This window comes from Xenia sp. Carnegie-2017, unplaced genomic scaffold (assembly GCF_021976095.1).
Source record: "Xenia sp. Carnegie-2017 unplaced genomic scaffold, XeniaSp_v1 HiC_scaffold_1, whole genome shotgun sequence".
In the NCBI taxonomy this organism is placed as follows: domain Eukaryota; kingdom Metazoa; phylum Cnidaria; class Anthozoa; order Malacalcyonacea; family Xeniidae; genus Xenia; species Xenia sp. Carnegie-2017.
In genome coordinates, this window is record NW_025813402.1 from 3,864,377 (window position 1) to 3,879,158 (window position 14,782).

The 14,782-nt window shown below is 32.8% G+C and overlaps 2 protein-coding genes and 1 long non-coding RNA gene across 8 annotated transcripts; 2 read left to right on the forward strand and 1 right to left on the reverse strand.

Moving 5' to 3' along the window:
* The first annotated feature begins 1,566 nt into the window (after positions 1-1,566).
* LOC124433727 lies at positions 1,567-2,211 on the forward strand. The gene is made up of 2 exons (XR_006944592.1): positions 1,567-1,622; positions 1,867-2,211. It is a non-coding gene; the product is annotated as an uncharacterized LOC124433727 (long non-coding RNA).
* On the reverse strand, positions 2,102-9,931 carry LOC124433693 (autophagy-related protein 11-like). Of its 5 annotated transcripts, none has more exons than XM_046983494.1 (6): positions 9,862-9,925; positions 9,714-9,773; positions 8,473-8,538; positions 8,144-8,179; positions 3,395-3,442; positions 2,102-3,043 (listed from the first exon to the last, which is right to left on the reverse strand). In XM_046983494.1, exons 2-6 carry the CDS (start codon positions 9,741-9,743, stop codon positions 2,345-2,347), a joined length of 879 nt encoding a protein of 292 aa, XP_046839450.1. In that variant the 5' UTR covers positions 9,744-9,773; positions 9,862-9,925; the 3' UTR covers positions 2,102-2,344. The 5 variants fall into 5 exon arrangements, with proteins under 5 accessions (XP_046839450.1, XP_046839466.1, XP_046839467.1 ...); XM_046983503.1 differs by lacking the exons at positions 2,102-3,043; positions 3,395-3,442 and adding exons at positions 6,465-7,661; positions 8,034-8,081 and having other exon boundaries at positions 8,473-8,532; positions 9,862-9,931; XM_046983485.1 differs by lacking the exons at positions 2,102-3,043; positions 3,395-3,442 and adding exons at positions 6,465-7,661; positions 8,034-8,081.
* Positions 9,932-11,268: 1,337 nt separating this feature from the next.
* Positions 11,269-13,428, forward strand: LOC124443264 (zinc finger protein 91-like). Of its 2 annotated transcripts, XM_046993811.1 has the most exons (3): positions 11,269-11,423; positions 11,757-12,043; positions 12,475-13,428. In XM_046993811.1, the coding sequence occupies exons 2-3, from the start codon at positions 12,026-12,028 to the stop codon at positions 13,177-13,179; spliced, it is 723 nt and encodes a 240-aa protein (XP_046849767.1). In that variant the 5' UTR covers positions 11,269-11,423; positions 11,757-12,025; the 3' UTR covers positions 13,180-13,428. The 2 variants fall into 2 exon arrangements, with proteins under 2 accessions (XP_046849767.1, XP_046849762.1); XM_046993806.1 differs by having other exon boundaries at positions 11,757-13,428.
* Positions 13,429-14,782: the final 1,354 nt, after the last annotated feature.

Consider the following 14,782-nt stretch of genomic DNA (forward strand, 5'->3'; position numbering starts at 1 on the left):
CTTTGATTGTTTTGATTGGTTGAGCTCAGATCGTTTTGCATTAGTTTTGCAAACGCAACTATAGACTAAGTCACCGTACTCGTTTTATTATTTTTATCTTATAATAAAATTATTAAAATATATTACACATGCTAATTATCATGTTTTCGATACACGTTTCATATATTTTCAATATATAATATTGACATATCTTATTTTTGTCCGCAACCGAACGCCATACTCACTAAACAATTCATTTAGGTAATAACATGATTTTGAGTGCAATTTGGGAAAAACGTGCATAAGTGAGTTTTTTCAAAGACAATCAAAATTATCTAAGGTAGAGAAAATAGAGACACTATTGCGTTTTCGATATAATTTGATCAATGCGATTGTTCCAATTTCAAGTTAGAAGCCGATTACACGAGGCGAGTTAACTGTCCCGCTTAAAGTGCCCCTTTCTCTAAAAATTTTTTTAGAAATACGAAATCTGTCTATGATATTAAGCCTCTCTGAGAAAAAAAATTCGAACTTGGTAAAATCAACAAGCTATTGTGGCGTATTGAAGTTGTGCATTTTTTGGTCGTTTTCTATAATACGAAAGAAACTGGCACTAGAAGGTATTTTGACGTCATCGAAGGTAGTCGGCATTCCGGGCACATTTAGTTTATATTAAACATACACGTTCTTTCACGCTGTTTTATTATAATATTCGAAGGAATTAGATCTTGCAAAGAAAGCTATGAGTCGGAATCAGAGTGTTCAGTCAGATAAATCTGACAAAAACTTTATACCGGGATACGTGACAGAAAACTCAGAAAGCAATGAAACTTAAGCGACAATGATTCAGATTTTGAAGCCCAAGCATGAACGGTCGGAAAGACACAAATTCTAATCTCATCCTTTTTATTGTCATTTCAATTAAGATAGCATTGTTACTAAGCTAGCTATGAAACCATTAAATAATTCATTATTAAGCCCTTAATAACCGAGCGTGAGGTCTTTACGAAGAAAGATCGGACAGAGGCCTTTTTGTACAGACCGAGCACCAACGAGATTATTAAAAGGTTTATTATATGACATTATTTGACTTGAAACGAAGCTTGCTTTATTTCTCTTCCTTGCTGTTTTTTTACGGGTTGCCTTTCACTTTTCTAGTTTTCGTCCATAAAAAATAAATCGTTTCAAATTGTATCGTCTAGATAGTTGAACTGTTTTCCAAGTGTTTTTTCCTTCGAATCACATTTGTAAATGGTTTTTTGTTTCGTTTATTTTGCGTTTTGCTGTTTGCTTTACGAAGTTTGTTTACATTTAACAGTAAAATTACGCGTTTTGGACCGTGGTCGATTACGGAAAAAAAATGGACCGGCAAAATTGTTTTTGAGCAAATCAAAGCACGCCATTTTGCCGGAAGTGACGCTTGCCATACAATAATACATCTTAAACAATTTTATCGTTTTTCATTGACGAAATCAAATTTGGACGGTGTTAAATTTGCTAATACGTTTGTGATTGCATAATTTATTCCTGTTGTCGGAATCTTCCATTGAATAGCAATGATTCTTGTGACATTTTAATTGGAGGAAAGACAATGATATGAAGGTCGCGAGAGAAAAGAAAAACATATAACGTGGCAAACCAAGGTAAAGTATTGCATCTATTTTACTACTGGAAAAACTACTTAATTAAATTGCTGTTTAGTACAATTTGAATTGTATAATGTACAATTTTGAATTATTGTGTTTATACTTAATTAACGTGATCGTCCTTTTTATCTCAACTGTAAAATAGAATGACCATTCATAGAAAATAAAATATTCAAAAAAGTATTTATTTTTGAAAATCTTGTTACTTTATATTAATCGGTTTGGTTTTTTCTATTTGTAGAATTTCCATAAAATTGATGGTCAATGGTCATATGATGCTCCTTTAACGACTCGACTTAAATAAATTTGTCAAAGATGTGATGATGGGATATTCAGGGAGAAATCAAATTACGTAAGGTGAAAATGGTATCCTTTCTTATGGTGATCTCAAATATACTAGAGTGATGTCCGTACTACGGGCATAAAATATAACATTGGCCTGCTTCGTTTATATAAAACAAACATGTTATTCAAAATAACTTGTGCACATGTATTTTATTGTTTTTCACGAGTTTTTCATTGATATTACTATTTAATATATTGAACAGTCAACTGTTGAAAGTTTCATTACAGATATTTAATTGTCTTCTTTGTGCAGTTGTAATTATAAATTCTTATAACTTTTTCTACAAGTTATAGAGAAATGACTAAAATATCCTAAACCACTGACAGGAATATTTTTATTTAATGCTTGTGAGGGTGATAAGAAATGTCAGTGTTTATACTCCAAATGGTCGTTGCATCTTCAGATACATTTCACGGAGATGATCCAATGCTATCAACATATCATCACACTCATCTGGATCACTAAATTCCTCACTTATTACAGCCTTCATTTCTTCATACGTCCCGATATTTGGGTGAGCTGTGTCCAGGCGCGAACATTTCATTTTTTTGACAACACCAATAAACCAATCTTCAAAAAGTGCTTTGTCGAGCTCGGGAAAACGTAACTTGGCGTGATCTTGAACATTTTGGTCATTAAGGCTGTCAATCTTTCTTTTTAAAGACTTCAAATTTGTTCCATACCTCGCTCTTTTACTTGCTTTATCCTGACCAGGAAATACATATTCCGATACAAGTTTTTCCAACTTACATGCAACTTGACCAATTTTCAATTGTCTTTTTTGTTTTTCAAATTCCAGTTTTACTTTTTCGAAATCTTTTATAATTTTTTTCATCTCTTCGTTTTCCTTCACCAGTTGTTCATTCTTTTCTTCCAAACTTTTGATTCTTGCTTCGTAATTGTTCTTCTGTTGCAGTTGCATTTCTTCCAAATGCTTTACCACATTGCTCCAATCGTTTGCCAATTCTCCAAATTTTGAGTACATCTCAGCCATATCGAGTTTTGAATTTGTTACAACGTTCTGAAGTTGTTCCACCTCTCTTCTAAGTCTATTATTTTCAGCTAGTAGAGACTAAAAAAAATTCAATGAGAACTATCATAATTTTGGATTTAAAACGAGAATAAACCCTTTCTGATTTGATTGAGAAAAATCTTCGTCTGATAGAAGTTTCACCTGACTAGAAGGTTTTAAATTTAAATTCTCTAAAATTTTATGCTATTTTCGCGCTCTACATAGCTAATGATAAAGGTAATTTAAAATGGGTTTTCAACATGACGTAGCACAATAAGAGAATCATTAAAACAATTGTATTTTGCCTAAACTGTAGAAAATCTTAAAAACATTGCAACAAGAAACTTTGCAAGGGCAAAAATGCCAATTCTTCTTTCAGCTTAGTTTTCTTTAGAGTCTAAATTTTCTTATTTTCTCCATAAGTGAACCCATTTGAACTGGAACTTGTATTCTCATTGGCTGTTGGGAAAATGCATAAAGTATTATTTCTTTATTAAATTTTATTAAAGAAATTGACATAGACACATAGTCTTCCTTGAAGTTGAACATTTTCAGGTAAAAAATCCTGTTAAAAAACATTGCTTTAATTTTCATTGTTAACATAACATAGTTTAGAATTTTGTACTTTGTAGCTAGATGTTGATCGCCAGGTTAGTGCAATCCAGACTAACGCGGTACACTAACGTGGAGAGCAGCATCTATCAACATGTAACGTTACTCATAGATATTCACGTTACAATGAACACATTTACAACATCATACACAGCGATAGACAATGAAAAATTGAGTTGCTGTTTTGAAAAGAGCTTGAGAAACTTTTCTTTACTTACCTGGCCTTCATTTACTTCTCTTCTCGTCATATCTAACGGTATGCCCTGTTGTTGAGCTGCCTGTTTCTGAAGAAGAATTTCAGTAAAAAAATTTTACTTGGCCGTAAGAGAAAACAATTTTTTAGCTACTATAAGGTATATCATGTTGGAAAAAGACGCTTGTTCATATAGTATCGTAAAAACCGCTTAGAGATTACTTAAAATTCCAAGAAAATTTTTTGGCACATTTTGGCACAAAAGGACGTGTGGTTTCCGTTGTCTTCCTCAACTTTCCCCCGGACTGAATTATTCTTTGGACACTTGAAAAATGTGTGTTGAGTGGGCCGAATCATCCTCCGATCTTATCTGAGTGATTCCATATTACAAACCAACTATGCTCGAAGCTTTTCTCATTAAATTTTCAAATACGATCAATTAGAAAGAACATGATTTTATAATCTTCATGTTTGAAAAATATATCTTATTTTCTTTATTGGTACTGACCGCGCTGTGTCATATAATGATAAAGAACGAAAGACTTGATAGAATGTGTAGTACGTACTACTATAGTTTACACTATGCTTTGCAAATGATATCTAGAAAAAAATACTTCAGCGTTAGCATTTTAAGCAAAACTTGCAAATCAATTACTTCTAATTCTCATTTCTCGGTATCATATATTGATAATTTGCTATAATGTACATTCTGCCATTTAATGTGTAATTAACAATTTAAAGTAAATAGTTAACTGTGTAATTAACAATTTAAAGTAAAGTAACTGATAAATTGTTAATTACAAACATGTAATTAACAATTTATCAGTTCACAATATGTGAATAATCCCAGATAAATTTTTATATCACAAAAATTATTATTGCCATGTATTCGACCGCCAGTGTAAATGTATTCTTTTACAAAATCAACTGCACTGTAGAATTCAGATGAATGATCAAAAACGACATAAAGGAACGTGTCGGACTGGATTAAATTATACGCGCCCACATGGTTGACAAACACAAGCGCATTTATTCTAGGGACACTCAGTATGCAGAAATATCAAAATCACTATAGCTGTGGCATCAATGGTTATAAAATCCCAAACATAACTTTGTAATGAAGTTATTTGGCGCTGTTATTAAAGTTTTGATAATATAGAAAGCTGTCGGAGAGAATCTCGCAGTCGTAATCATGAGAAAGACTTATTCATAGAAATTCTTAAATAAACGAAAGAAGTCTGTGTGCAAACTCGAAAATGCCATCAAAAAATACGTAAGTTAAGAGTCATTCAAATAAAATAAAAATAAAATTGTTTTCGTGCCTACAACAAGCATGTTACCTCAATGTCCATCTACAAGTTTCAAAAAAATTAAATACGAATGAATCGTATAGTCATGTCACAGAGTAACGATATAGTTACGTACCATTGGGTTGAACATAGTATTAAAGTCCATTTAAACAAGGATGCCTGCTCAATTTCTGTCCTTTAACAAGAAGCCAAAAAGTATATAAGAAAATAGTTCTCAACAAAATAATTATGAAATTATGCCACACTTACCTGTGAAAAGATAATCACTATCAAACTTCGGATCAAACAATGAAGTAAAATGAATGTTAACGTCAGCAACGACAAAGGAATCAGGTGAGATAAGCGTGCGCATTGTTAGACGTTTGTAACTTGAGTAAAATCATTAAATACAGGAAACAAATGATAAAGGAGTGAGAAAAGACAAAAAGCTCTCTCGTAAAATTACGAAACTATATTTCTATCATTCGTATGTATCAAACCAATGCTGTGCTGATTATGTAGAACTACTGCGTATATACACTCACTTCAATTTCAAAAAAGAATAATTTTCAATATGAACATAATAGCCCAACATAAGACTTTTAAAAAAGCCACCACAATAATAAAATAGAGAAAGATTTATTAATAACGTTTCGTCTTTAACTTAAGACATCTTCAGATTATTTGAGATAAATTATATACATGAGGTTTTAAATACAAGCATATATTACAGGGTGTTAAATTACATGTGAGGGGAGTAGGAAGTTAGATGACGGAATTAAGTGAGAATGGCGGTATATTAAAGAAGGTGAAGGGGGATTGAGTTGCCTTGGGTGTTAAGAGAGGGTTTAAGTTTGGATATAAGAAGGCTTTCATGAATCATAAGGTCGTAATTGTCGGAGGAGGAAGAGAGAATTGAGAAGTCATTAAAATCGGCAGGGTGAGATGCATTTCTTATATGAGAAAGATTCTGAAAGAACTGCAGATGGTGATGGACATAAGGAAGGTTTCCCTGTTAAGGGAGAGATTCCCAAGTTTTCCGATATTCTGGTGTGTAAATGACGCGTGGTTTGACCCTCATACGATGCAAAGCAGCATCGACACTTAAACGAGTATACAACACCAGGTCTCAGGAGCTTGGGAACCCTATCTTTAAAAGGAAAGAAAGAGGAGAGACATGTAGGCCAGTGAAAAGGAGACAGAAGTACATGAAGTACACGTAGTCACTGGCCTACACTGTCTTCAGATTCGCACTCAAATCACTCGACTCTGCAATGCTGCCTTTCCTCATATCAACGTTCGCTTTGTTTTAGTGATGTCCGTATTAAGGGCATCAAATATAACATTGGTCTGCTTCGTTTATATAAAACAAACATGTTATTCAAAATAACTTGTGTACATGTATTTTATTGCTTTTCACGAGTTTTTCATTGATATTACTATTTAATATATTGAACAGTGAACTGTTGAAAGTTTCATTACAGATATTAAATTGTCTTCTTTGTGCAGTTGTTATTATGAATTCTTATAACTTTTTCTACAAGTTATTGCGAAATGACTCTACTGAACGAGGGGGCTCTACTTCCTGGGTGAAAATTTTCTAGGGCCTTGATTAGATAAAAAAAACTTACATTTTCACGGGACTGACTTTATTCGTCTTGTGTCAGTTTCTGGACTGATCATTATTCCCATTTTTCTATTCATTTTTTTACAAGTTTTTCATTGATATTATCATTTTATGCATTGATGTCTTTATTTATTATTTTTAACTTTACGAGTAAAACAAATGATTGAAATATTCTGTGAAACTGTTCAAAGAAATATTTTATCTGAAATGTGTGTCATTTATCTGAAATGTGTGTCAACATCTCAAAAATATCAGTGTTTATTCTCCAAATGGTCGTTGCATCTTCAGATACATTTCACGGAGATGATCCAATGCTATCAACATATCATCACACTCATCTGGATCACTAAATTCCTCACTTATTACAGCCTTCATTTCTTCATACGTCCCGATATTTGGGTGAGCTGTGTCCAGGCGCGAACATTTCATTTTTTTGACAACACCAATAAACCAATCTTCAAAAAGTTCTTTGTCGAGCTCGGGAAAACGTGATTTAGCCTGATCTTGAACATCTTGGTCATTAAGGCTGTCAATCTTTTTTTTTAAAGACTTCAAATTTGTTCCATATCTTGCTCTTTTACTTGCTTTATCCTGACCAGGAAATACATATTCCAATACAAGACTTTCCAACTTATACGCAACTTGACCAATTTTCAATTGTCTTTTTTGTTTTTCAACTTCCAGTTTTACTTTTTCAAAATCTTTTATAACTTTTTTCATCTCTTCATTTTCCTTCATCAGTTGTTCATTCTTTTCTTCCAAACTTTTGATTCTTGCTTCGTAATTGTTCTTCTGTTGCAGTTGCATTTCTTCCAAATGCTTTACCACATTGCTCCAATCATTTGCCAATTCTCCAAACTTTGAGTACAACTCAGCCATGTCGATTTTTGAATTTTGTATGACGGTCTGCATTTGACGCAACTTTTCTTGAAGTCTAAGATTGTCAGCTAGTAGAGACTAAAAAAAAGTCAACGAGAACTATCATAATTTTGGATTTAAAACGAAAATAAACCCTTTCTGCTTCGATTGAGAAAAATCTTCGTCTGATAGAAGTTTCACCTGACTAGAAGGTTTAAATTTAAATTCTCTAAAATTTGATGCTATTTTCGCGCTCTACATAGCTAATGATACAGGTAATTTAAAATGGGTTTTGAATATGGCATAGCAGTAAAGCATCTACAACCCAAAGCAAGTAAGGAATCATTACAACAATTGTATTTTGCCTAAACGTTAGAAAATCTTAAAAACATTGCAACGAGAAACTTTGCAAGGGCAAAAAAGCCAATTCTTCTTTCAGCTTAATTTTCGTTAGAGTCTAAATTTTCTTACTTTTTCCATAAGTGAACCCATTTGAACTGGAACTTGTATTGTCATTGGCTGTTGAGAAAATGCATAAAGTATTACTTCTTTATTAAATTTTATTAAAGACATTGACATACCCTTCCTTGAAGTTGAACATTTTCAGGTAAAAAATCCTGTCAAAAAACATTGCTTTTATTTACTATTTTTAACATAACATAGTTTAGAATTTTGTACTTTGTAGCTAGATGTTGATCGCCAGGTTAGTGCAATCCAGTCCTGAGAAGAACTGTTCGTGTAGACTAACGCGGTACACTAACGTGGAGAGCAGCATTTATAAACATGTAACGTTACTCATAGGTATTCACGTTGCAATGAACACATTTACAACATCATATACAGCCATGAACAATGAAAAAATTGATTTGCTGTTTTGAAAAAGAGCTTGAGAAACTTTTCTTTTACTTACCTGGCCTTCATTTACTTCTCCTCTCGTCATATCTAACGGTATGCCCTGTTGTTGAGCTGCCTGTTTCTGAAGAAGAATTTCAGTAAAAAAGAATTTTACTTGGCCGTAAGAGAAAACATTTTTCTAACTACTATAAGGTATATCATCTTGGAAAAAGACCCTTGTTCATGTAGTATTGTAAAACCCGCTTAGAGATTACTTAAAATTCCAAGAAAATTTTTTGTTGCACTGCAAAAACATTTGCAATACAAATATTCGTGCAATTAGGCGCAAAATGTCGTGTGGCGCTCGTTGTCCTCCTCAAATTTCCTACAGACAGCCGGAATTATTCTTTGGACACTCTACAAATGTGTGCTGAGTGGCGAGAGCAGAGAACATTTTTAGAGTGATTCCATATTATAAACCAACTATGCTCGAAGCTTTTCTCATTAAATTTTCAAATACAATAAATAAGAAAGAACATGATTTTATAATCTTCATATTTGAAAAAGTATATCCTATTTTCTTTATTGGTACTGAGCGCGCTGAGCCATATAATGATATAAAACGAAAGACTTGATAGAATGTAGTACGTACTACTATACTTTACACTATGCTTTGCAAATGATATCTAGAAAAAATTACTCCAATGTACAATCTGCCATTTTAACTGTGTAATTAACAATTTATCAGTTCACAATATGTGAATAATTCCAGTTAAATTTTTATATCACAAAAATTATCATTGCCATATATTCGATCGCCAATGTAAATGTATTCTTTTACAAAATCAACTGCACTGTAGAATTCAGATGAATGATCAAAGACGACATAAAGGAACGTGTTGGACTGGATTAAATTATACGCGCCCACATGGTTGACAAACACAAGCGCATTTATTCTAGGGATACTCAGTATGTAGAAATATCAAAATCACTTTAGCTATGGCGTCAATGGTTATAAAATCACAAACATTGCAATGAAGTTATTTGGTGCTGTTATTAAAGTTTTGATAAATAGAAAGCTGTCGGAGAGAATCTCGCAGTCGTAATCATGAGACAGACTTATTCCTAGAAATTCTCGAATAAACGAAAGAAGTCTGTGTGCAAGTCTGTGTTAAGAGTCATTCAATAAAATAAAAATAGAATTGTTTTCGTGCCTACAACAAGCATGTTGCCTCAATATCCATCTACAAGTTTCAAAAAAATTAATAACGAATGAATCGTGTAGTCATGTTACAGAGTAACGATATAGTTGCGTACCATTTGGTTCAACATAGTATTGAAGTCCATTTAAACAAGGATGCTTGCTCAATTTCTGTCCTTTAACAAGAAGCCAAAAAGTATTCAGCCACCACATATATAAGAAAGTAGTTCTCAACAAATAATTATGAAATTATGCCACACTTACCTGTGAAAAGATAATCACTATCAAACCTCGGATCAAACAATGAAGTAAAATGAATGTTAACGTCAGCAACGACAAAAGAATCAGGTGAGATGCGCGTGCGCATTGTTAGACGTTTGTAACTTGAGTAAAATCATTAAATATAGGAAAGAAATGATAAAGGTGTGAGAAAAGACAAAAAGCTCTCTCGTAAAATTACAAAACTATATTTCTATCATTCGTATATATCAAACCAATGCTGTGCTGATTATGTAGAACTACTGCGTATATACACTCACTTCAATTTTAAAAAAGAATAATTTCGTATTTTTTTACGTGTATGTAATCATACCATAGAATCTTGATGTACATACGCACCACATTATGGCGCTACCTATTTTTTTAGTCTCGGACCCCTACAATAAAAAAAATCCCAAACCCAACAATTATAGAAGAGGTTATTTCACGACAACGAAACATTGGTCATTAAGCAAAATTTAGTGGTGGTCTGTGGCGTATCATGAAAGATCATTTTGATTTTTAACAAAATATCACGCCAAGATCATAAATTTAATTGTACTACTTCACCTAAAAAAGCCATGTGTTTATTTGTACGAGGCTTTTGTTATAAGCTCTATTTTTACTTTTATTATTCCAGAGTTGGAGATATCAATCTGCGTCTGGCTACCAATTGTTTTATTGAATATGAAAGAATGTTATATGCAATGTTATATCCCGTTGAGTCACCTGAATTTTTCATGAGACAATTGCTTAAAAATTGTCCAGCAAAAGTGCGAAGATCATATCTTCATTTAATTGTTTTATTGAATGATCAGCACGAAACACGAAAAATATGTAAAGGAAAAGGACGTCAACTTCAATTTTAACATAGACATAGCAATAATGTTATTTATTGTTTATAATATAACACATTCATTATAGGTGTTATGCGCATGAGTCAAAGCAATATACGAGAATGCTATGTATCAATTAACGAACGTACTTTATGTTGCTTTTTCATGTGCGACAAGTCTAGCGGTAAAAATTTATGCTATCATATGAAACATTTCATGCATATCCAAAATCAGAGTAGGTGCAATGTTTTCATCAATAAATTTGTTAGGTGGATTGTAGATAATGGGATTTATTTGCCTACCTACAAAAGTGAGGCAGATTTCTCTGTAGGTTGTCTAGCACCAGAAAATTTACAGTTACGTTTTTTACATGAGTGAACAATCGAAGTCAACAATTGAATAATCTTTGAGCTACATGTATAAACTATGCAGCTCTGCATCAACTACTATCCCACTATATGGAAGAAGTAGGTCTACAAATTATCGTATGAACGGTATGAACTCAATGCAGGGAACATGTCAGCCTGAGTTTTTAGGCGGTACAAACAAGCAGGTAATGCAGGCTTGTAATTAAATGACCATAAATATCAATCATTGTGCTCAATGCTCCTGGCTTACTCAAAGAACGTTTATTATAGTTAAAATGAAGTAGATTCCCGAAGTTTATAAATGATCTTGTGCTGTGGCTGTAAGATTGATGTAATGAATGCAGCAGTAGAGTTATAGCTTTAGGTAAGAAACAAATCGACATTTTAGTTTTGGCATAAAATGTAATGTATTTTTTGTCAATGCATTCGTCAAAGCAGAGTATCTCAAATATTTGATTGTGTTTGAAATAATCTGCTTTAGGATTTTCCCTTTTTATAAGCTTTTGTTTATTGAACCTTTGGTAAATATAAGTTTTGTCGAATTGGTTTGAGAATTGAGAGTAGACGAGTGACGTAATTTGTGAACTAAACCGATTGTCATTGTCATAGGCGTACTGTTGTTGAAAATGAAGTTTCAACAAATTTCGAACCAATCTCTTATCTTCAACCTGTTTTATTTTATTGTTTCTGTTTCTAGATGGTTTACACATGAAGTTTGCAGGCCGACAGCTGTATCCTCGAGTCCTTAAATGTTTCAGATTTTTACAATGTCATTGACAAAAGAAGGAATTTTGAATCAACATACATTGTATGAATGTCTTCATTGTGGAGTACTTTTTTCATCCTATGCAAAATTGCTAAATCATGAGAGAATTCACACAGGTGACACAAGATTTAAATGTCGTATATGCAATAAAACATTTACAAAATGTTCACAACTGAAGCATCATATTGAAGCACACAGTGATGTTAGACTGCACAAATGTAAGTATTGTGAACGATCTTTCAAACAAAAATCTCATCTGAAATTACATATAAACAGCAATCATAGTGTTAGTTACCAAGCAAGTCAGGGGAAAGTTCTTACAAAAGATAATCTTAGTAAGAAGCAAGCCTCTGATAAAGTGAACAGTTCTCAAAATACAGCACAACCTTCCATCACTAATAGTCAACAGAATAGTGTCATTTTTATCATGGGAACAAATCCAAAACATCATTTTCAACAGTATGAAACAATCCGACCCATGAACATGGTTGATGGGAAAACCAAAACACTTAATAATGAAACAAATAATGATAAATTCTTGTGTAATGAAAAGCCAAATGATCATCTTTGGCAAAATGGTCAGACAAATGATTTAATTACAAATTATCAACGAGTTAATGGTTTGTATAAATGTCAGTTTTGTTTTAAGACATTCATCCGTCTCTCTAATTTGTTGGTACATGAAGGAACTCATGCTGAGAATGTTGTATACAGATGTGAGGTATGTTTAGAGAACTTTCCTGGAACTACCGAGTTAAATAATCATATGACTCAATGCAAGATTGACTCATGCTTGAAATGTCTTGCATGTGGAAAGGACTGCAATTCAAAACTGGAGTTGAATTGTAATGTGAAAACAGATTCTAACATTAAAATCGAAATTAGCGAGAACTATGCAAATTGTAGGCAACCAGGACCTTGTATCATGAATCAAAGAATGCACAGTGTGCAACACAATTTCACTTGTGAACTTTGTGGTGAATTTTTCATTGGACAAAATGATTTGATTGCTCATGAAAGAAGTCACGATGGTGAAAAGCTCTATGAATGTTATTTATGTCTAAAAACGTTCAAGGAGAAAGCACAAGTGGAGAAACACATGAAGATTGTGCACTGCAATATAAACACATCCAATGACAAAACTGCACACATCAATAAAGTCAAGGTATTAAACAGCGGCTCGTTAATCACAGAAAATGCATCACATAAAAAATGTACGGATGTTGATGAGCTATCAAAAGATAAATACGGGACTATATCATCTGATGAAAACATTGATGAAATCACTTCAGCTGCAGTTTTCTTCTGTGAGTACTCCATGATTGAGACCAGATTTATGAAAGATATGAAATAAAAATCGAGATGATACTTCGTACGACTTTTCTGAGAAGTTTGAGAAGAGAAGCGAGGAAAAAGCAGCTCTAGTAATTTTACAAGGCGCCTCCCTCTATGACCGGACGTCTTAAGCCAGCAAGGTGTTATAAAAGATAAGCTGGGCAAGGTCAACATGGAAAAGAAGAATTAAAGTCTGTCAATTTAAAGTTGTGATTCTAATTTTCTCGATGTGAACTGTTTTCTAAATAAACCGTTGCAGTTTCTTTAATGTCAGTGGATTTAATTCGTTTTAGTTATTGGGTTCTTCCATTGAGCTCTAAAAGACCTGGAGGGGCAAAGGGGCCTGGGCCTCGTGGTCAAAAACATGGCGGTAATGGCGGATTTTGGTTGTCAAAACTTCCACTTTGAGAAAAATGTTTAACATTCGCTCCCTCCCGAATCCGGATGTCTATTCCTGTGTGTATTAATGACAACCAGCGAAAACAACCACGATATCGTAAGCATAAAATATTGAAAATAATGCTTCAGGTTTTTGTGAAATAGACACACACATTTAAATGAGGTAAATCTACTGTAAAATAGCGTATATGTTTTCAAGTAATGCTTTAGCTATATTAGAAATAAATATCAAACGGCATTCTTTACACTGTCAATGTGTCGTTAAGCTTTAATGCATAATCCCATGCGCAATACTTGTGTTTTTGACTATTTGTAAACAGCTTGGTGCAACTGTCTTTCTTGAATAGATGGGTAAATCTTAGTTAAAATGTCCAAAAAGGAGTTAGAAAAAGTTAGCTTACCCCTACGACTTAAGTCGACTGGAAATATATTATAAGTAGGTATGTAATTTTTTTGAGTTTTTTTTGGTAGGATTGATTCTGGGTGTCTTATGGTATTATGATATTCTGATAAATCTACTGAGAACTTATGAGAAAATATCTTGAACTAGGAGAGCAAAAGAACGAAATTCAGAAATTCTATAATCATGTTGCTGGTTCTGTTTTGAGCCAAGATATTAGAAATGGATTGTTATTGACAACCATGGATCTACTACTGAACAGAACTACATTAATTTCCCATTTAAAATACTTACTTAAATCAAAGTGCATTGTTTTCTCTGACATAACACTTTTCTTATTGCTGCATGAAGGCAAACCTGTTAAGATAATTATAATGTAGGTGAAGATATTTAGCAGGTTGTATAATTGTTATTATACAGACATTATTTATGATATTATGGCCTTGTGTAATGTATGTCAAGAACTTATTAATTCTCAAAAATGCTAACCTTCTTGCACTACTTTTCTTTTGGTTACAGTTACAAATTACAGTTACTTATACTAATTTTTTCTAGGTTCAAACAACTTGACAAATTTTTGAATTTTACATTATGCCGTTGAATTTTTCTTTTTGTCTTTTGGTAAAAATATCAGTAAATGACTTAAAAATCAAGTTTATCTAAAATAGTATTTTGTACAAAGTAACTATACATAATTGGAAAAGTCTCATGTTGAAGGCAGATGTGGCTTTACTAGATTGCTACTCTTATTCTTTTAAATGATATCGTAATTCTTCATAAGACATAAAAAGTTCTTTGCCATCAATTTTGCTTCTTCACATTC